Genomic DNA, 20,978 nt, shown 5'->3' with positions numbered 1-20,978 from the left:
GGCAGTGAATACGTATGAAGATGACTGTCGTCTGGGTTGTAGCACTGTGTAGTTTATTGGAAGTTTACCAATGTTCCAGAGGTCCACCAGACTACATGATGCTACAACCCTGAAGGCAGCCCTCTCTGTACTCACTGCCACAAGAAACTCAAATCCTACTAAAAATTAAGGCATAATACTTATTTGTGTAACTGACATCATGAAATATAGAAACAAGAGCTGCGGCTTACACTGTTCAGTTTCAGAGAAAATGTTTATACTACATCTCATGTGGAGGTTCAGCAGGCAATAAATTATCTGAAAATGGGGAGAGAAGATAGTTCAGTTCCTGGTGACCACAGAGTAAGATGTTAACTATAAGAATGTTCAAAAAGGTTTCATATAACAATCTCTTGACCATTTATCTTTCACAGGTCTAAATATTTCCTCAACACAGTGATTTCAAACATTGCTATTTATGTTCTACCATCAAAGTACAGATGAGATCTTTAACAATCAATAAAACTACAGACAAAATTACAGTTCACTATGCCTTAACCATTACTGTTTCAGGTTTAAAGCAACTATTAATAAAAACCAGAATTTACAGAGTAAGCAGATACACTGCGCAATAACCCAAATATCATTTCATTACACCACATACAGACTGTGCAGTATTCTTGCACTTAAAATGGTACTCTCTCTAACAAATTCATTCCCTCAAATCAGAGCCATCTTAAAGGAAGTGCATACAAAGTGCACTCTTCAACTTCTACTTTACATTCATGCCCACATTACAGACTGGCAAGAACACATTATGAAGAAAAAGCACTAAACAAAATGGATACACGATGTATAAACCACTGTTACATCTTAGAAAAGCATTCTCATCCTACATTCGCATGACCTCTGTTATCATGAAGGATAAGTAAATTTAAGCGCAGTAATCTGATACACAAAGCAAGTGCGTTATAATTTTTTAAAAATCATTAATCCTCGATTATCAGTCTGTGGCCTGAAAGCTTACAACTATCCATAACACATTATTGAGCATTATTAAAAACACACTTCATAAAAGTGTGAAGGAAATAAATGTACAGACAAATCATATAAAGTATAATTCAATCTGTAACAAATATCTAACTTATATGGCATTCTTAATCACAGTAATTAGTACTAATACAGCTCAGTCAACAAAGAGGCTGATTAAAACAAATCAGCTAGGCTTCGATGCTGGACGTTTATTTGTCTCCAATGGACCAGCCATGAGGATACTAGGGCCTTCTTGCCCAGAGATGCATCACAGTCAGTAACTGAAGCACATATTTTCCCCGCAAACTGTGTCAGCACTTAGAATGCATGGAGATCTCCCTCCACGACCACTGACATTTCACAGTGCCACCTCTCTTAGTATTGCAATTACTGCAGCACTGAGTAAACCAGATACTGGCACTGTTACCAACCACGCAACAACAATATTCCTGTGGAAACAACAATAAATAATTTCATTCAAGAAAAACTTAGGAATCAGAATTAACAGTTTTAAAATACGGTCAGTAGCTGAAAGCTGAGAAACATGTTTGTTACTCCATCTGACTCGGTGCAGAAGACCGCAGAGAAAACTGAAGACGAGGAGGTGCGGGAAGACAGAGACCGGCGGAGATGCTTGGTTGAAAGAGCAGCCTCTTATAGCGGAAACATCTTAATAATAATAAGAGCCATAAATGTATTCCGAGTGTTCATGCAATCTGACGCCGTGAATTAGGCATATACAAACCAAATGAGAGGAAGGAATGAAGTGTACCAAGTCGCAAGACTCGCCTGAATAGTTTCCAGTCGACCCCTTCCTTCGTGGCATTGGCCCAGCCAACGAACACGACGGATCCGACCTTGCAGTGTGTGGTGCTGATGGGCATACCAATCTTTGAAGCCAGTAAGACGGTAAGTGCGGCCCCAATCTCTATCGTGAACCCTCTGGAATGTAAATTACAGCTCAAAGACAAGTAACGACTGTGCCAAACCTCAGAACCGGTATCAGCAGACAACCGGCACATTATTTACCAGAGCAAAACTGATTCCGGAGGCCTGTATTATGTTAACAAGGTTCTAAAGACATCTCCATCTCAGAATACACAACGCTTCCAAATACTACGCAATTCGGCATGCGTGAGTGTGTGACAGATCTTCATATTCAGTTACTGCACACAGACAGTCAACATGTTTGCATTAAAAAGTCATTTTTTCCTACATTTGATCAAATATACACCACACTAAAGTATGTTTCAAATAAAACTTATCATACCTGAGCTCTGAACTTGCTACACTTGTTTCATTTTAACATAGAGCACCTTTAAACACAGTTTTTATAAAAAGCAGCAGCTGCATTTGAGTTACAATTGTTAGTATAAAACTCCATGTCATCAAAATATATCATGTAACCTGGAATCTGAAATGTATAGATGGACAGATGTGGTCACACAAATATCATATTTTTTCCATTGTATATATTTTCGTCACCACAGTTACGTTATCTGGAAGGTGACAGCGGCGACTTATGTTGAAAATAAATCAAATGACAGAAACATGTCAGTTAATAGATGCAACAGCTGAAAATGCACAGACGTGAAACAGAGACACCGGATCGGTTTTAATGTATATTTGTAAATGACCCCACAACAAAAGAATGCGCTGAATTCAGTAATATAAGAAATGCAAATAAACAGCTGACAGCAGTTGCACTCACATCAAGTCTGCTTCGAAGAAAATCCCACAAATACATAGGATTTAAAGGTACAAAGATGCACACATTTTACTTGTCTGAACGTGCACTCACGTGGAAGCCGCGATCTTCGTGAGGTCCTCACCTATGGTCTTCATCACTCTCTGACCATACACCCACAGACCAACAGACATGCCAATACCTCCATAAAATAAAATGTAGATCGGAGTCTCCTCCTTCTGCTGCACAGATCCTTCGGTGTAGATCAGCCACAGCGCAATCACTGGGCCAATGGCGTTACTGAAACAAAAGAGGCACAGTGAGATCTGAGTTGATTCGATGACCTTAAAAACAATTAGCAAAGCGACAAATTATTAATCTCATCTTCACACAGTTTTCTCCACCACCTTACAGACATTTTTCCAATTACAATGAAACCTGTCTAGCATGTGTACGCAGTATACAGCATAAGTTGTGACATGAACATATGGAACACATCTAAATGTAGTTCGAGTGTTAAAAAATGCGGGAAAACGCTCAGATTCCAAAATCTGCTATACGTAAGTCCTAGTACCTCTCCCAACCTCAAGTCTGAAAGAAGGTCGGAAGATTACCTGACGTCATTTCCACCACGTGCAAATGAAGAAAATGTGGCAGCAAGAATCTGCAGGAATGAGAAGAGTTCAGGTGGGGCTGCTTTATCCTCTGAGGTTGGCTGTCCTGTGCCATTATCAGAGGAGAGACCTGAAACATAATACAGTACCACGCAGCGTTCGGAATTTGATCTGCTTTTTTGTATGAGTGTGAAACATGGTCTTTCATTCTAAAGAAAAAACAGTGTGATAAAAATATTTGTATCTGTTGCACATACAAATGCTAAATTCTGTATTTCGACAGGATGTGTAGCATGTAACTTGCCAATCTTGGCACCACCGCACAGAACCATTCGTCTGGTTCCTTATTTTCGAGACGTCATATTTATAACACCTCTTCTAGTTAAGGTTCTTACACCGTCCTGATCTCTTCATGACTATTAAAGGCCAATAATTCATATTTCAAGTCCGAGAACAAATATCGCAGGGTCAGTCTGCTCTCACTCACAGGGCATAATGAAAATGTTGGCCGGGAGAGCAAATCATGGCAGGTTCTGGTCAAAGGCAAGTGACGGAGAAAGCATGCGAAAAAATCTGCACTGCACCTTGAACCCCGAACCCCTGATGAGCAAGCACCAAGAACATCAGATTCCATGAAATATTACATTTATGCCCGCATATACGACACAACTGCGAATTGTAATTCTTGTCTTCTCCCAAAATAATTACAGTAATTCCAACATTACAAAAACTAGTGACTCACTGAAAGCTAGGTTGTCCTGTCCGTGTTTTGCCACAGCCCCGGGAGGTTCAGTTTCCTGCAATAAACAGAGATGTACCAGAATTATCATAGAGTGCTTGTCACAAAGGACCACAACATCTTGAAACTGTAGAACAGGATACTACTTACAATTTCTGTACTAGTACCCGTCCACAGATCCAATGTTCACCCACATATTTACGTGACTGTAAAACAGTACTTTGCTTTGAAAGTACTGACTAAATGAAATAATCATTTCAGCTTTTGCTACAAAAATTGCAAATACTTTCATGGCTGCAGAACATCTACCAACTGCAGTACACCGTCAAACAAAGTCCTGACAGTTTACTTATAGAACCACAAATATAAAAGTTATGTCGTAATTCTCAGGTATCTGCTTTTAAATATCTTAAGCAGGCGTAATCAAATTAGTATGACGAGAAGAGAGTATCTTATCGGCATGAGAGGATTTTCAAGATGAAGAACACATTCATACGTGTACTTTGGTAGAAAGTCGTTAGATAGTACACATTCTGCATAAATGAAAGTTATGCAAACAGAGAGACAGGATATTTGGGAGAGTGGTTAGGACACCTCATTCCAGAGACCAGATATCCCGACGCAGGATTGTGATAGCCTTCCCCCAAATATTGCTGTAATAGTACCTTCAAATTAGACTGAAACTGCTTCCTTCCAAATCCTGCCAACTCATTATTGTTTAATAATTCTATCGTTCCATGCTACATAATCTGAGCTTCTGACATCACATCAACTACGGTCCACAAGTGTCTCAGCACTACGCACCTTGGGATTTCAGCCAGATGACTGGAATGCATCTGGCAAATATCAGTGCTTACCTCATTGCTGTTTGTCGTCTGTGGGCCCTCAGAGTTAACAGCAAATGGTACCATCTTAACAGCGGGTGGTACCATATTGTCAATGATCCCTGTCAGTGTCCCATTGACCTCGGTGCAGGACGAGTCGACTTTGTACTCGTCATCTCTCGTCTTTTGCGTTGAACCTGTTTCTGCAAATTAAAATTCATAAAAGTGATTATGTTTATGGGGTGATGAATTTCACCAAACATTTAGCATCCAATAATAAAATGAAGAGACACAACTGTAGTAGAGTCTCCCTCCTTCCCGGTCACCCCAGCCACTAACCCCTAAAGTCTACCCACTGTTTCAAGACTGAAGCTAGGTGTATAAGTCATAAAGATGCTGACCTGACTGACCACCGAGCTTCCGCTTCATGAACGGCACGAGCACGAGCTGCACAGTCAGCATAGTCACTGCTCCACAGCACAAGCTGATGATCAATGTGGCCCACCAAGGGATTCGATCAAAATACAGCACTGCAAAGGCGTGGAAACATCACTCACTTGATCAGTATTATTCAATGTAGAGAATCAATAATTATATTGATAAAAAAGGCTAATAAACAGTTCATTACACTCCAGCGAGATATAAATTATCTGTCATATTTGATTAAATAAAAGTCAGGGGAAAAAAGAGACCTCTTCAGAGACACAAGCAAAAATGGGAGAAAAATATTAATGTGGATATTACAGAGACAACGTGTCTGGCTACGGACCAGAAACAACTGCCCATGAACAATGGCTTGTAAATTCAACAAAGCATTGGAAATTTTCTGACCATTAGCTTCTAAAGAACTCTGCTTGAATACTGCAGTTACCTCGTTATTGTGCACTACATACACAGAATTATTAGAAATATTTGTTCTAATGTGGAATTCCTGCAAAACTTGGTTGAAATATTTTGCAACATTTTACATTCAACAAAGAACTTTCATACTTACGCTAATTAATACATTCACATTATTCTCGGACACAATGCAACGCACTTACATGTCGGACCGTCAAGGAAGATGGAGAACACGTTGATGAAGACAGTCACACCATAGATGATGGGCAGACTCAGCAAACCTCGTACTATGGGATTAGGCGCGTTGAGGATGAAGTGACGAACCAGAGCAAACAGCGACACCGATATCACACCAGACAGCACCGGCGACAGGAACCAAGATCCCACTGCAAAGTAACCGGATGCAACTGCAGCTGACAGGACGAGAAGCCTCAAACTTCATCCAGACACACCAAGTACATGAACCTTGTGTAGCTTCTTAAATACTCAAAAAATTAAAAATACTACACGCTACACTTAGAGAAACTCCTGACATTAATGTCCCACGTTACCTGCAATGTTTACAGTCACCAGATTTAACTGGGCTCCTACAAACAGAAACCCGTGTCAACGCAGACCTACCAATCAATCCAAGGACTCCCCAGTTGATGCCGTCATTCCCGCGGCAAACCAGAGAGAAACCAAGAGTGGCACCGACGATGCCGTGAGTGGCTGATACAGGAAGCTTCAGGAATATTGCAATGAGCAGCAACACAGAGCTGGAAACTGCAACAATAAAAGAGTATCAACATGTGCCACTCATAAATCAATACAACCTGCACCATCATATCTGTTTAAACAGAATTTCCCCATTTAAATTTGTACGTACTTCTTACTTCACCCATATTCTACATGCGCTGTAAAAATAGACCACCTGGGATCATTCAGTTTTAAAATTCCAAAATGCCATCTTTCTTGATTCAAATATATTAAACACATTCTGTAACGTGCCACTTACTCAGGACTGCGAACATTCCGAGCATAAGCTCCAACTCAGCACCTTCGTAAACCGTCAACTGCAAAACACCTTTACGCACTGTTCCCGACACTTTGTAACCTGCAACGCAGAAAAACCCATCGGACACTGTGTAACTCAGCGGGTATCAAAAGGGTGCAGCGTTCAAGTAGAGTGGAAATAATATAAAATGGAACCTGTTTTCAACTGAAAATTTCTCTGGTCCAAATAAAAATGGCCCAGTGAACCAAAATTAAGGTAAATATTAAACCACTTTTCTGGTAACAGGGTCCAAAGGCTCTGATGGTTTCCCAAGTCCCATTTTATATATTTATTTGCCTTCCAACTAGAACATATATTATCTCCATTCAAATTCACCAAATGCATTGCGTTTAGATGAAAATATTTTCATTAGCATTTCATGTTCAAATATTACTGCCATTGTTCTCAGAGAGCGACATCAGAATTACAATTTCATGTTCCTTCGTCTTCGATGCTTTGAAATGCAAATAGGGGACAGACAAAAGGCACAGACAACTAAGGAAGAATAAACTGCAGAATCCAACGGACAGAAAACACGTTCCACTCACCTAGCAGAACGGATCCAGCGATTTCACACACCGTTCCCAAACAGCATGCCTGCCTGAGAGTGAGCACTTTTGATCCGACCGAAGTAGCAAATGAGTTCGGAACGCTGTTAGCTCCAATGCCAAATGCCAATATGAAGGCTGTTATGAAACCGACGATGACAACCCACAGGACGTCAGTCGAATATGGGTCAATCATGATGAAAAGCTTGCGGATTCTTCACACAGCTCGTTGCAGAGACACTTCGATGTTCGTAACAGTTTATAAGAAGCAGTTTTCCCATTCCTGATATCCGTGCATTACGCTACCGTCGCTGTTGCAACTATGTAGTGTCACAGAACTTTTTCTTTGCTTGAAAACAGCGAACAACAAAACAAATTATTTTAACAGCGCCTGCCCGTCATTTTGACAGCAGAAAAATATAAAAGCCAGCTGAGACACTGATCGAATTCTTCGCTGGACAATGACCTCTCTCCTTCGTGACAGTCCCCGAGCGTCACCTGGAACACAGAGAAAAAAAATTCTGAATTTGCTTAAAACACTGAAAAAACTTCAAAGCTAGGATCGTCTTCAGGCTTCATGTTCTGTGTGTGTGCGTGTACATGGATTTATAACTGAATGATGGAGTCCGAACAATGCAGGGTTTGAGGATTTCACGGCGGCGAGTCTGAATTTGCTGTCTTCTGGGTCGTTAAATCGCCCTGATGATGGAAGCAAAATGGACCTCTGAAACGTTGGTGGACATCTACCAGACTACATGACACAACAACCCAGAATTATATTATGGATGTCATGGCGGTGTCGGATTAGAATATGTGAAAATACAATACAGGAAGTGAGCAAAATGAAAATAAGCAAGAGTTTTCAGAATTTAATCTCAGCTGAACTTCTTTGCAAATGTAACTGTGATTTGTTACTGTCATTACCACAAAAAATACTAAAAAATTTTTTTTACTAAAATGTAAGTTGTCAAAGGACAGCTGTTAATTATGAGAAAAATAGCAGCTCTAGTTGGAAGAAATCTTCAAAATGCACCAGGGGTGATGACAGTCCTCAGCTAGCGGATTCCTAACCTCGAAATAATGAGTTTCGGGGACAACGCCTTGCAACAAAACCTGAACCACTCGATGCTACTGCCAAAAGTGTCCTACATTTCTGACATTGTTGAAGGGTAAACTGAATTACGTAAGTTTAAATACTGACGGGGAATAATAACAGAGCTCGCGTGTTCAATATAAGTGCATGAAAGGCTCACGCCAGTTCTACAAACAAACGCGAAGTGGCTCGCCTTTGCACAATCCGAGACGCCGGGTCAACTTTCTTTTCGTTGTGAGTGTACGCACACAGAACAGAGCGCGGCCGAATATTTGTCGTCCCGGAACGGAGTCAGGCTGTGCAAAACACTTATTTTGTTTTCTCAAATCATCAACACAACAATGCAGTGCTTACTAAACTTATTTGTCACTCGAGTTGCCATTCGGATCCTACAACTGACGATGTGGCAACAACTCGCGCTCCTATGCACAGTTATAATCGGTAACGAAGGTTTGCCGAACGACTGAAATATATTAAACAGACTTAGAAAACTTTAATTACCTTCCACGCAATGTGGGCCTTCAAATATACCAGGACAATACTCGGGAAAAACTTGTAATGTGCATCGATCGGAATTCATTAAAATGTCTCAAACGACTGACTACTTGTTCCTAACTAAAACTGAAATGGCTCAACAAAAATGTGGCGTAAGTTTTTCATACCGAGTTCCGTCGAAATCGGTTTCGCAGTTTTCGGTGGCGGTGCCCGAATAACTGTGAGACGAGCATGATACCAACAGACGCACTTAAGACGTTTACACAAACTACTGAGGGTTGTAACTCCCTAAGCGCTATGGATAGCTCGAGTCGAGTTGCCTCGAAAGCAATGTCCCTGCATTTGTTTTCGAAAGTCAGTTTGAATGACCTCGAAATGTCGCCAAAACCAGTTTAAAATAACATTAATTTCCATAAAATTATTTCGAAAAATTAATTTAAAAAGTTCACAAACCTTTCCTTAATTTCGTTTCGCATTCTGATGTTGGCATTAATTAAAGTAGCATTACGATAGAAACGAACTGACCTTGTCTCACCACGGATTCTTGGACGATGCAAACTCCAAATTTGAGGTTTTCTGACAGACGATACAGCTCACATTATGTACGACTTTACAACGTAATAATCACACTTTGTCCTTCCTGTGATATCAAAAATCGTGAAACGCAATACTGACTTCTATCCACGAACCAGTCTGACGAAAACTAAAAATTATCCTTTCCTCAAACACCCACTCCTCACTCACACTTAATAGCTCGTTCGTGGAATTACCTTACCACAGGTAAACACGATGTTTTTCCCGCTGACGAAATAATATCTGGGTAAAATTTGAAATATAATGAGTAATAACGTTACCACACTCTCTCACTCCATCGTGCAGTGTTCTTTGAAACGTCGATTGTTACTCGGCTTTTCAAAGAACAGCCCACTTTGTTATGGAACCCGACTCTATCCTGACTTAGACGCAGGTAACAAAAGACAAAACTGTTACCAACTATGAAACGAAGGAACAGCCATCACGCTGCACGGCGAAAAATGAAATGATCTCGTGAACTAACAAGGAAAGGGAAACAATGCGCCGAACTGGAAAAACAAATGACGCACTGTCGACCGCATGAAACTGTTTTGCCATGGACTCTTACTGGCAAGACGGGACATGACACCGAGCATTTTTGCACTCTTGATTGACTGACAAACAAACAATGGCCAAACAACACACACACGTATTCAGACGAGCTCCGTGACCATTTAAAACATACAAAATTACTAATAAAGGTTTGTTTCAGTCATAACTATTTCCAAAAGTACAGAATTGCTCACGTTTGTTTAAGTCCCAAACAGGATGTTTTCAAAACTTGTTTCTAAGCACCAAAAAATGGCGACAGCTTAGGGTTACTGGAGGATGCTGAGTTAAGTTTAATTGGATTAACATTAACCATGCGCTCCATTAAGGGCACTGAAGAGAACATTTGGACCAAGAGACTGTGGCAAATTGTATAATACTGAGCTTCATAATTCGTACTCTTTGCAAACATTAGCATGACAAATTCGAGAAAGACGTAAAAGGCAAGGGATTTTATCGTATAATAGGGAGATAAGAAATGCATGCAAAATTTTGGTTGGAATGGCTAACGACAGGGTATTTGGAGCTCTAGGTGAACTTTCAGCCCAATGAGCTACCAATAATTAATATTATGCATGCGTATGAAAAAAATGCACTGACTGGTCACAATGTCGACCTCCTCACATGCTTACCAACCATTTATAAACAACATTTCAGGCGAGCTATGGTGCACACCCAGATTTTTGATTAATCAGAACTCTCACAAGGGACTGAAATTCGTGTTTGTAGGTTTAGAAAGTGATAATGCATATGGAACATCTAAATGACGTAACGTGTAATACTTACTGGTACATTAATTGGCCACATTTCCCACTGTAAAGAGTCTGAAGCCGACCGAGATGCCCGAGGACACATACAATTTCATGGGTGTTTGGTGGCGTGGGATGGGGGCAGCAGCAAAATGAGCACTTTATGAAGGAACGCAACAGTTTATACACTTTTCGTTTTGCCTCAAAAAGTGTTAATCACCTCTTTTATTTTCGTAATTACACATGTTACACGGAAAAAATTATCTTAAGAAATGTCAAGACATGTTACGAACTATGTACTTTATTTCCATGGCATAGTTCTGTATTTTAAAACAAATTAATTCCCTGTAATTAAAGTAATTTCAAAAGAAACCACGCTCCTACCTTCACATGAAGTGACGCACCGTTCTTATTCGCAGACCCCGAGCCAGTACAAATTATGAAGCAAGCACGCGCTTAACTTCACCACTTGGTGCGCAGATGGCAAGGGTTACCTAAAAATTCTGGTATTAATTCTTCATGCTTTTATCTTCTCTGTATCACGTCACCAGAACTCATCCTGTATTTTCGATTTGTATTCACAACTGGCAAGCGAATTCCAGTTTTGTCCGCACTGATACGCGGTTAACCGTTATGTTAAATTAATTTGAAATAAAATTCTACAAAATTCCTAATTCTGCAGAGAAACGGTACACGGTGCAATACGCGTCTTTAATTTGTAACACGCGCACATTAAGCGAAGTGTAAGAAAAATAATAATTAAGTGTATTACTTGTATTGTTAACATTTAGTATAATTCCACAACAAGAAAGCATCCACTGAATAGTTTCAGAGGAAAAAGGACGTATCACCTCCTGTAACATTTTATAAAAGCATTCTCAACGTACGTTCTCAGAACCTCTTGCCCTAGTCTGGCATCTTGAAGGTTCGCTGTAATCAACGGTACAGCAAAATGATACACAAAGGACATAAGTTGTAACTTCTAAAAGACTCAGCAATCCTTGATTGTCAGACTTTAGAGGTCAGAACTATACATGCCGCATTATTCAAGTTGTCGTTCATAAAACTAAGCTGATAAAAGAATTATATAATAAATTACAGATAAAACAAATTCTTGAATTGTTTGGCATTCATAACAAACACAGAGTCGGCAGAACCACACGGTTCGATGTTTCTAATACCAAGGCCTGCCACTGCACGGAATCCCGAGCCAGTTCCATCCACTTCCCATCATCACAACCTATTTCCGCAAGATAGGCCGCAATACAACGCCGTCATCTCCTTCTCAGTCTTCCAAGTGGACGTTTTTCGAGACGTTATTCCCAACAACCTTTCGTGCGTAATCTAACGTCAACAGTAGAGTCAGTACAAAGACGACAACTGGAGTCTATCATATCCTCAAACGCTGCACCGTCGTCAGTGACTGAAGCACATATTTTCCCCGCAAACTGTGTCAGCACTTAGAATGCATGGAGATCTCCCTCCACGACCACTGACATTTCACAGTGCCACCTCTCTTAGTATTGCAATTACTGCAGCACTGAGTAAACCAGATACTGGCACTGTTACCAACCACGCACCAACAATATTCCTGTGGAAACAACAATAAATAATTTCATTCAAGAAAAACTTAGGAATCAGAATTAACAGTTTTAAAATACGGTCAGTAGCTGAAAGCTGAGAAACACGTTTGTTACTCCATCTGACTCAGTGCAGAAGACCGCAGAGAAAACTGAAGACAGAGACCGGCGGAGATGCTTGGTTGAAAGAGCACCCTCTTATAGCGGAAACATCTTAATAATAATAAGAGCCCTAAATGTCATCCGAGTGTTCATGCAATCTGACGCCGTGAATTAGGCCTATACAAACCAAATGAGAGGAAGGAATGAAGTGTACCAAGTCGCAAGACTCGCCTGAATAGTTTCCAGTCAACCCCTTCCTTCGTGGCATTGGCCCAGCCAACGAACACGACGGATCCGACCAAGCAGTGCGTGGTGCTAATGGGCATGCCAATCTTTGAAGCCAGTAAGACGGTAAGTGCGGCCCCAATCTCTATCGTGAACCCTCTGGAATGTAAATTATAGCTCAAAGACAAGTAACGACTGTGCCAAACCTCAGCACCGGTATCAGCAGACAACCGGCGCATTATTTACCAGAGCAAAACTGATTCTGGAGGCCTGTATTATGTTAATGTAACATGTAAGTGATTGACACCTTTCTGCAGTCATGAAAGGAACACACAGCAATGAATAGCTATTAAATACCAAAATTCAATGTCCGAATATAAGAATTGCGAAGCGCGTGGTTTATTTTTCTTTGGACATGTACTCACGTGTAAGGTGTGATCTTCGTAAGGTCCTCACCTATGGTCTTCATCACCCTACGACCCCATACCCACACTCCAACAGTGATGCCAATACCTCCATAAAACAGAATGTAGATCGGCGTCTCTGCCTTCTGCTGCACGGATCCCTCGGTGTAGATCAGCCACAACGCGATCACTGGGCCAATGGCGTTACTGAAAGGAACAAGAAGCCACCGCTGTTCACTTCAGTACCATTAAGTTCGACAAGACCTGAGCTTCAACTCCGTAATTTTCAAACCGAAGCTCGTCTATTTATCACTTCCATTAATGGAAATTAAGGAGCTTTTGAATTTGCAATAAAATGATACAAAGCTTATTTCTACCCAAAATTCTCAACTTTGGAAATTTTATATAATAAAAGTAAGAATTTAAGTTGTTTAAAAAGAAAGCAACATTCCATAAAGTGGTGTAGCTCCACGCGTTAACCTCAGCCCTGGACGCTGGTGAGTTAACAGCGTCATGCTTTGATTGCTGTACCCCTGGGGGGAGGGGGGAACATGTAAAAGTAATATTACATAAGAACTAAATGTCGCCATGGCAATTTATTTTGTAGTCCCAAGTCTGAGAGAATCGTACCTGACATCATTTCCGCCATGAACAAATGAGGCAAAAGTGGCCGTGAGCACCTGAAGGAAGGAGAACAGCTTTAAAACCTCTGGTGGGTCCTCTTTTTCAACCTTCTCCACTTTTTTGGAACCCTCTTTCTCCTCCAAGGATGGCTCTTTTATTCTGTCATGAGAGGAGAGGCCTGCAATGCAAATATACAGCGTCACCTGGGACAAATCGACAAGAGTACGCAGCGGCAATATTTCATTGTAATTCCAACGCTACAAGATATGAAAACTCACTGAATGCTGGGTTGTCCTGTCCAAGAGTTATCACGGCTCCTGGAGGCACAGCAGCTTCCTGCAAAACACAGACATAACACGCATCTGAAAAACAATTGAAGTGTGTTCTTTCAGACACAGTTAAGTTGACTTCCAGCTACAAAGGCAGACCATCATTCTATCAGCAGAAGGGAGAGTGCAGAACGAAGAATCGTAACAAGTAACGGAAAGACAATTATGAATTCTCTATTTCCTCCTCAAAAAATCAAGTGTTGTAATTACGCAGTGAAGCCACAGCAAATTTGGCAAACGTCAATACTAACCTCACTGTTAGTGGGTGGCGTAAGCATTATCTCATCTGTTTGAAGTGGGCCATCAGAGTTGTCGCTCAGATGTCGTATCTTGATGCTGGTACTCGTCACCGTCCCATTGCCCGCCTCTGGACAGACTATGTCAGTCCTCTTCAAGCCATCAAACGTGACACCGCCTGTCGTGTTTTGCGTCGATCCCGCTTCTATAAATTACAATTTAACTTTGATATATAGACGAAAAAGTCAGCTGGAACAGTAAGAATCCTGTTTCAATAAAATATGTCGTCCGACAGACAAGCCACCGCACAAAGCCGGGTCTAATCACCAGTAGCCAGAGCAGCCGATGCGCCTCTAAACCCACTACTACTACAATTCTTCACGGGCGTATCACGTGGTATCATCCGCATCTTGCGCTGCTTCCCTTCCCCCTTCCTGAGAAGCCATCAGCTACCAATCAGTTTACTTCCGCTGCGGCACTTCACAGCCCCTTTATAACAATGAGCGGGTCAAATTTGAAGGAAGTCGCTAAAATATGACAAAGTTTACCTTCGATCTTCCTCTTCATGAACGGCACGACAAACAGCTGTACAACCAATATGGTCACTGCTGCAATGACGACGCTGAGAATCAGGGCGCCCCACCACGGAATCTTATCCAAATACAACACTGCAACAGAGTAAGAAATTCGTGCGGTACTGGGAATTCCTTGCGGAAGTTCCTTCGCTGTCTCCTAAGAGGAGAGGTGAAGCAATTAAGCACACCGGTACTGTAACGACATTCGCTTGGACTGAGTGATGGATTGTTACGTTAATTTAAGAATTACAGGCTGTACGTTACAGTACGGTGATGGCGTACCCCTTACCTTAATTGGTCATGCAGTTCTGAATTCTGATGCACAAGACCAGAGGCACCATTGTTCGAACAAACGTTTGTACAATGGGATCCGAGAGTTCCCATTTTTGCGCAACAATCACTTGTGATAACATTAGCGCAATAATGACCTCAGATCGTATTTGTGCATCCTACGTGATGTGGAATGAAGAACACATATTGAATCTGGGCGCACTCCGCACGGCATGCCTTTCCGGCCTCGTCAATAACAACCGAGGATTGGGCCCTTGCCTGTTCTAGCTCCTCCATCTCTTTCTTGGTCATCTTCACTTTTGCCCAGTAATTCACGGCTTCTTTTGGGAATATTCTGTTTTTCCGTTGCTTGCACATGACCAGAGCATTTTGCTTTGTATTAAAATATTTTATCATATTCTGTAATCTGTTCAACCCTTGCCTGATTTTGTATTTTATTTAATCTTGCACACACTTTAACTGCTCTTTAAGATTTTCATCTCGGCACCCTGAATTTGATCAGTTTCTCGTTTAGTTTGTGCTCAATTTTGGTGGGCACTAAGAGAGAGAGAGAGAAAATGCTTTAGGACACATTACAACGCACTTACATGATGGACCATCATGGACGATGGAGAACACGTTGATGAAGACAGTCACACCATAGATGATGGGCAGACTCAGTAAACCTCGTACTATGGGATTAGGCGCGTTGAGGATGAAGTGACGAACCAGAGCAAACAGCGACACCGATATCACACCAGACAGCACCGGCGACAGGAACCAAGATCCCACTGCAAAGTAACCGGATGCAACTGCAGCTGACAGGACGAGAAGCCTCAAACTTCATCCAGACACACCAAGTACATGAACCTTGTGTAGCTTCTTAAATACTCAAAAAATTAAAAATACTACACGCTACACTTAGAGAAACTCCTGACATTAATGTCCCAGGTTACCTGCAATGTTTACAGTCACCAGATTTAACTGGGCTCCTACAAACAGAAACCCGTGGCAACGCGGACCTACCAATCAATCCAAGGACTCCCCAGTTGACGCCGTCATTCCCGCGGCAAACCAGAGAGAAACCAAGAGTGGCACCGACGATGCTGTGGGTGGCAGATATTGGAAGCTTCAGGAATGTTGCACCGAGCAGCATCACAGAGCTGCCAACTGCAAAAACGTAACTGTCTCAATATGTATCAGCACATCCCACTTTCTCTATAGTCAATTTAAATATTACTGTCACATTTTCAGGACTCAAGTTACTTTCCAAATGCCAGGACAAGATAAAGTGTGACGCAGTTCCTCTGCATCAGACTTTGTCCACTTTTAAGGTCCAGCACCTCGCTCACCTTAAAACTTCATTAATTTCACTGCTACTTCTTTCTGAAAGACCAGGATTTGTATCGACATGGACGACAATTTAAAGAACAAAACACTGCAGTCACCAGCACATACCCCAAGAATGACTCACGGGAAAAAAATAACTTTGTAATCATAATTATAAATGATTTAGCAAAATTATAGGAACACCAAAAATTCAGAACACACAGACGGAAGATTACATCAAAACATCCAATTCTGCAAGATATTACAGGCCTCACCCGCAATAACATGTTACATGCGCTTCAACTTTTCTTCACATCTGTAACGTGCCACTTACTCAAAGCCGCGAACATTCCGAGCATGAGCTCGAACTCGGCATCTTCGTAAAGTTTCACCTGCAAAATTCCTTTACGCACTGTATCAGCCACTTTGTACCCTGCAACACAAAATTACAACCCGTGAATGTCTCGAGATGGCACGACAGACACCGCTCAAGGCGTACTGAAACTTGACAGCGCATTTCTCCACCTACTTTTTCAAAACACTCGAGATAAAGGATGTACAAAAATTTTGAGGGAAGAACACAGATTTTTCAGATAGGACGTGCGTTCCACTCACCTAGCAGCACAGATCCGGCGATTTCAAACACCGTTGCCAAGCAACACGCCTGCTTTGCAGTGAGCACCTTTGATCCGACCGAAGTACCAAATGAGTTGGCGACATCATTGGCTCCAATGCCAAATGCCAATATGAAGGCTATTATGAAACCCACGATGACAACCCACAGGACGTCAGTCGAATATGGGTCAATCATGATGAAAAGCTTGCGGATTCTTCACACCTCAATGTTCGTAACAGTTCATAAGAAGCAGAGTTCCCATTCCTGATATCCACGCATTACGCTACCGTCCCTGTTGCAACTATGTAGTGTCACAGAACTTTTTCTTTGCTTGAAAACAGCGAACAACAAAACAAATTATTTTAACAGCGCCTGCCCGTCATTTTGACAGCAGAAAAATATAAAAGCCAACTGAGACACTGATCGAATTCTACGCTGGACAATGACCTCTCTCCTTCGTGACAGTCCCCGGGCGTCACCTGGAACACAGAAAAAAAAATTCTGAATTTGCTTAAAACACTGCAAAAACTTCAAAGCTAGGATCGTCTTCGGGCTTCACGTTTCGACCAAGTAAAACAGCATCAGCTCCAACTGGCGACTAACGAGCTTCAAAATGCACCGCTGATAATAAACAATTAGGAAAAATTACGCGAATGTAAACTTTTGTGACCAACTGCAGCAGCTGCCTTCAGAAAGTGGGGAAGACCCCAACAAAATTCCGATCAGGAAAGCCAGTCTAGACCAGGACACGGCCTCTGTCGTTCTGAACGCAGAGCAACTTGACTTTCACTCTTCCGCCAACTGCAAATCTACATTTTCACCTGTCGTCATTGAGGCCTCAATGGGGAATAGTAAGTTAAAACAAGCCACGGCCACTTCCACTACAATGCGTCCAAAATCCTGCAACGCTGTCGTTTTAATATCATTCAGCAGGTGATAGGCGTTCTTTGCGGAGTTCCAATGTGACAGGCCGAGTGTCCATCGTACAATACGACTATCACGAAGTTCTTTTTACAAGGATTTCTTTTTCTTAAATAAACACCACCCCCCCGAAGCCTTAAAACAAAACAGAATCTCGCAGCGAAATAGCCATTTCCCAGTTCAATCGCTTTTGGTTTATTTTGTCTGAATAATAAGGACCACGAAGATATTTATACTGTGATCCTCATACAAGCCGCCGTGGGAACCTGAAATCTCACCAATATGCAGCAGTCAACATGGCACAATGTCTCTGAACGCGTCAGACGTTAGACAATTAAAACCATTTTTTTTCAACATGCCAAAATACACAATTTTTTATCGTATAAAAATTTAACATTTTTGTGGGAAATAAGCTTTTTCACTATCAGGAATGAATTTGCCGCGTAAATGTTACTTTCTCAACACAACACGAAATACAATCAAATTCGTTGTGGCAAAACATCGCAAAATGCCTTTCGGCACGTAAATTATCCGCTAGTTTTCGCCATTACAGCCGACGGATATTCGAGTGCAGTCACTCACCGTATTTCGCACCGAGCTGCCAACGTCTTGTCCCACGAAGAGCCACCAGTCCTCACTTATGAGACTGCGACGACAACAACAAATTATTCTCTCGTTTGCCAACACGTGCTAAGTGGCCTTTTCAACAGAAATGAACCATGCAGCAGTCTTTGTGCGCGCTAAATGGGTCAGCACCGCCACGCATGTCCTGAGCAACAGGTTCTGATTCGCCGACCGGTCGAGCAACAAATGTTTTCTTATTCTTTTCGCAAAGACCGGTGAAGTACAGCGCAAATCTGATCACGTCCGAACATGCGTAATTCATGTGGCATTTCCGTGGCTGTGATCTTGCAAAAACCTTCCGCTAGACTGCTCAATCGCGGAAAAACCCAGAAATAAAAAGGACTTTACAGAAAACCTCCCAACTTAGGTAAATGCTGTTATCTCTAACATACCCGAGCCAAGATTAAAATGGATCTCAAGGCATTGAAGTCTGAAACGGTGGACTTAATTCATCAGTAACAACATTTCAGACAGATCGAGTGCCATCTCGTTTCGTACTGTCGAAGCAAAGCGGCAGATAACAGCGCCAACAAAAGAAATTCCTCGTAAATTGCCTGATTCTCAACCAACAGCGAGGTAGTGGCAACAATACGCAATTTAACATAGGTCGAAACAATAGCAGGCCATTCGTCTGTGAGACTGACACTACAACAATGTCGTGTTTAAAGAACGGAACTGTTTCATTAGCACAACAATCAGCCCTTAACGAGGCATACGAAATAAAACAAAAGACGGGGGGGAATGGGGAATCACGCGGTATGTTATGACACACATTCGCCAACTCGAGGCCCCCGTACCATTGTTTGGTACCAACATTACGAACGTTACATTACTCGCGGGAAAGAAAACTGCAAATGGTTTGCATTCTGAGACAGCTCAGCTCACACGGTGATTTACGAGCACCCATTTTAATATTATACCGCCCCATTCATGCGGTGGTCTCCCAAACGACACTTTTAGCTGCCCCTTAAAATGCCTCCATGCCAACGAAGCTGAAGGTCCGCGTAATCCAGTCAGGCATAAATTAACTGACATTCCAAGAGGAGCTTAGTGTCTCAACCACAGAGGCAGTAAGCACCTCCGAAACGTCAGTCCATTTCTACGAGACTACGTGCCCCGACACTCCAGAAGTCATCTTCATAGAGGAGACGAACTTATTAAATCAGGCCTCTTTCTAACGAGTGCGTCCAGACGTGGACACGGTTCAGAAATTTTCTTTGCGGAATGTTTGCAAGCAGGATTCAGGTTGCCGCTCAACGACCAGCCAAATGAGCAAGGTCAGCGGCTTAAGGCACGGCAGGGGCAGTCCCCGCTGGCACTTTCCGGGAAAGGACGAGGAAGGTTGCATGAGGTCGTGGCAGCATGCGTCATGCGAGACCGCAGCTACGGAATACCAACCACTGTTGTCGAAACATCTGAAGTAACTCATCCGTAACATATGCAAATAGGCTAAAAGTTAGGAGACGTGAGATTTGAAATGCTGATCGCAGTTTTATCATCGTCCTGATGATGGAAGGAGCAGATGCGAAACACTAAGATACGTCTTGAAACAGTACCTATACAATGTTTCACAGCAAAATACCCTAAAAGTCCATGGAGCATCACAACACGGAAATTGTACAACAATGCAGTGACAGGAACGAACATTTAAATGTGTTCATATCAGTTAAATACACCAACAAATAATCCTAAATCTGTGCAGTACTTGGCAACAATGCGAAAAGTCAGAATGACCACAAGAACGAATTAAAATTTCGTAAACTCCTGTTTCTACTCAGCTCAGAACATCTCGCCACTGCTTCCCGTCGATAAACACAAATACAGAATAACGCAAAGAATGCCAACATATTCTACGAGCCAATTAGATTAAAAAGGTGTTTCTTGAACACCAAAATGGGCCTTACCCATGTTCACAAACATTTTGACCATTTTAATGTTTAAAGACTTCCAACGGTATTCTGTTCACAATTTCACGACTACCAGTGAACCAGTTGAAATTCTGTTGCTGCGACAAACCCATACAGAAACGCGGTTAAACATTGCAGGGACACGAAGACAAGAAACTGAGAATTGGCACGGCGCTTACGTTAGTAACGCAATTTGACATCTCTTCTCTCCACAAAAGTTAGTTACAAGAACTCGTAATACATATTTTGCATTTCTAAATAACTTACCAGAGATGAAACTCCCTAGTTACAGCAGTAATGGCAAAAATGAATCTTCAATGAGCTCAAAAATGATTCCATGGAGTTCTCAGGTGATGAACGCATCATTCATCTGCAGAGGCCTCTCTTCTGAACAAGCATCACTGCTGCGAACACAGCTTTCACGTTTCTTAAAACAAAACACTCCTGTAGGCACAAATCGCTTACTTTGATATTAAA

General features: G+C 41.8%; 1 protein-coding gene across 9 annotated transcripts; it reads right to left on the bottom strand.

Moving 5' to 3' along the window:
• Positions 1-435: 435 nt before the first annotated feature.
• LOC110834841 (sodium-dependent phosphate transporter 1-B-like) lies at positions 436-20,762 on the bottom strand. Of its 9 annotated transcripts, none has more exons than XM_087346001.1 (12): positions 18,553-20,762; positions 7,300-7,797; positions 6,713-6,811; positions 6,337-6,480; positions 5,919-6,101; positions 5,277-5,405; positions 4,909-5,072; positions 4,055-4,109; positions 3,313-3,442; positions 2,813-2,998; positions 1,801-1,953; positions 436-1,460 (listed from the first exon to the last, which is right to left on the bottom strand). In XM_087346001.1, the coding sequence occupies exons 2-12, from the start codon at positions 7,493-7,495 to the stop codon at positions 1,370-1,372; spliced, it is 1,530 nt and encodes a 509-aa protein (XP_087202127.1). In that variant the 5' UTR covers positions 7,496-7,797; positions 18,553-20,762; the 3' UTR covers positions 436-1,369. The 9 variants fall into 9 exon arrangements, with proteins under 9 accessions (XP_087202127.1, XP_087202125.1, XP_087202126.1 ...); XM_087345999.1 differs by having other exon boundaries at positions 4,909-5,078; positions 18,553-20,761; XM_087346000.1 differs by lacking the exon at positions 18,553-20,762 and adding an exon at positions 17,724-18,545 and having other exon boundaries at positions 4,909-5,078.
• Positions 20,763-20,978: the final 216 nt, after the last annotated feature.

Source organism: Zootermopsis nevadensis, unplaced genomic scaffold (assembly GCF_977971745.1).
Source record: "Zootermopsis nevadensis isolate Lab colony 2312 unplaced genomic scaffold, Znev_1.0 Znev_ptg000010l, whole genome shotgun sequence".
NCBI lineage: Eukaryota > Metazoa > Arthropoda > Insecta > Blattodea > Termopsidae > Zootermopsis > Zootermopsis nevadensis.
The sequence above is the reverse complement of the archived record's forward strand: the minus strand, read 5'-3'. Positions and strand labels throughout refer to the sequence as shown.

What these genes read in the sequence shown, in the direction of transcription:
- LOC110834841 (XM_022074401.2), bottom strand. Translation starts at nt 17,244, where the DNA reads ATGATTGACCCATATTCGACTGACGTCCTGTGGGTTGTCATCGTGGGT. An exon ending in CGGAATGTTCGCGGCTTTGA is followed by an intron (nt 16,275 to 16,767) that starts GTAAGTGGCACG and finishes ACGTTTTTGCAG; the next exon opens with TTGGCAGCTCTGTGATGCTG. An exon ending in ACAGGACAACCCAGCATTCA is followed by an intron (nt 13,872 to 13,971) that starts GTGAGTTTTCAT and finishes TTTGCATTGCAG; the next exon opens with GCCTCTCCTCTCATGACAGA.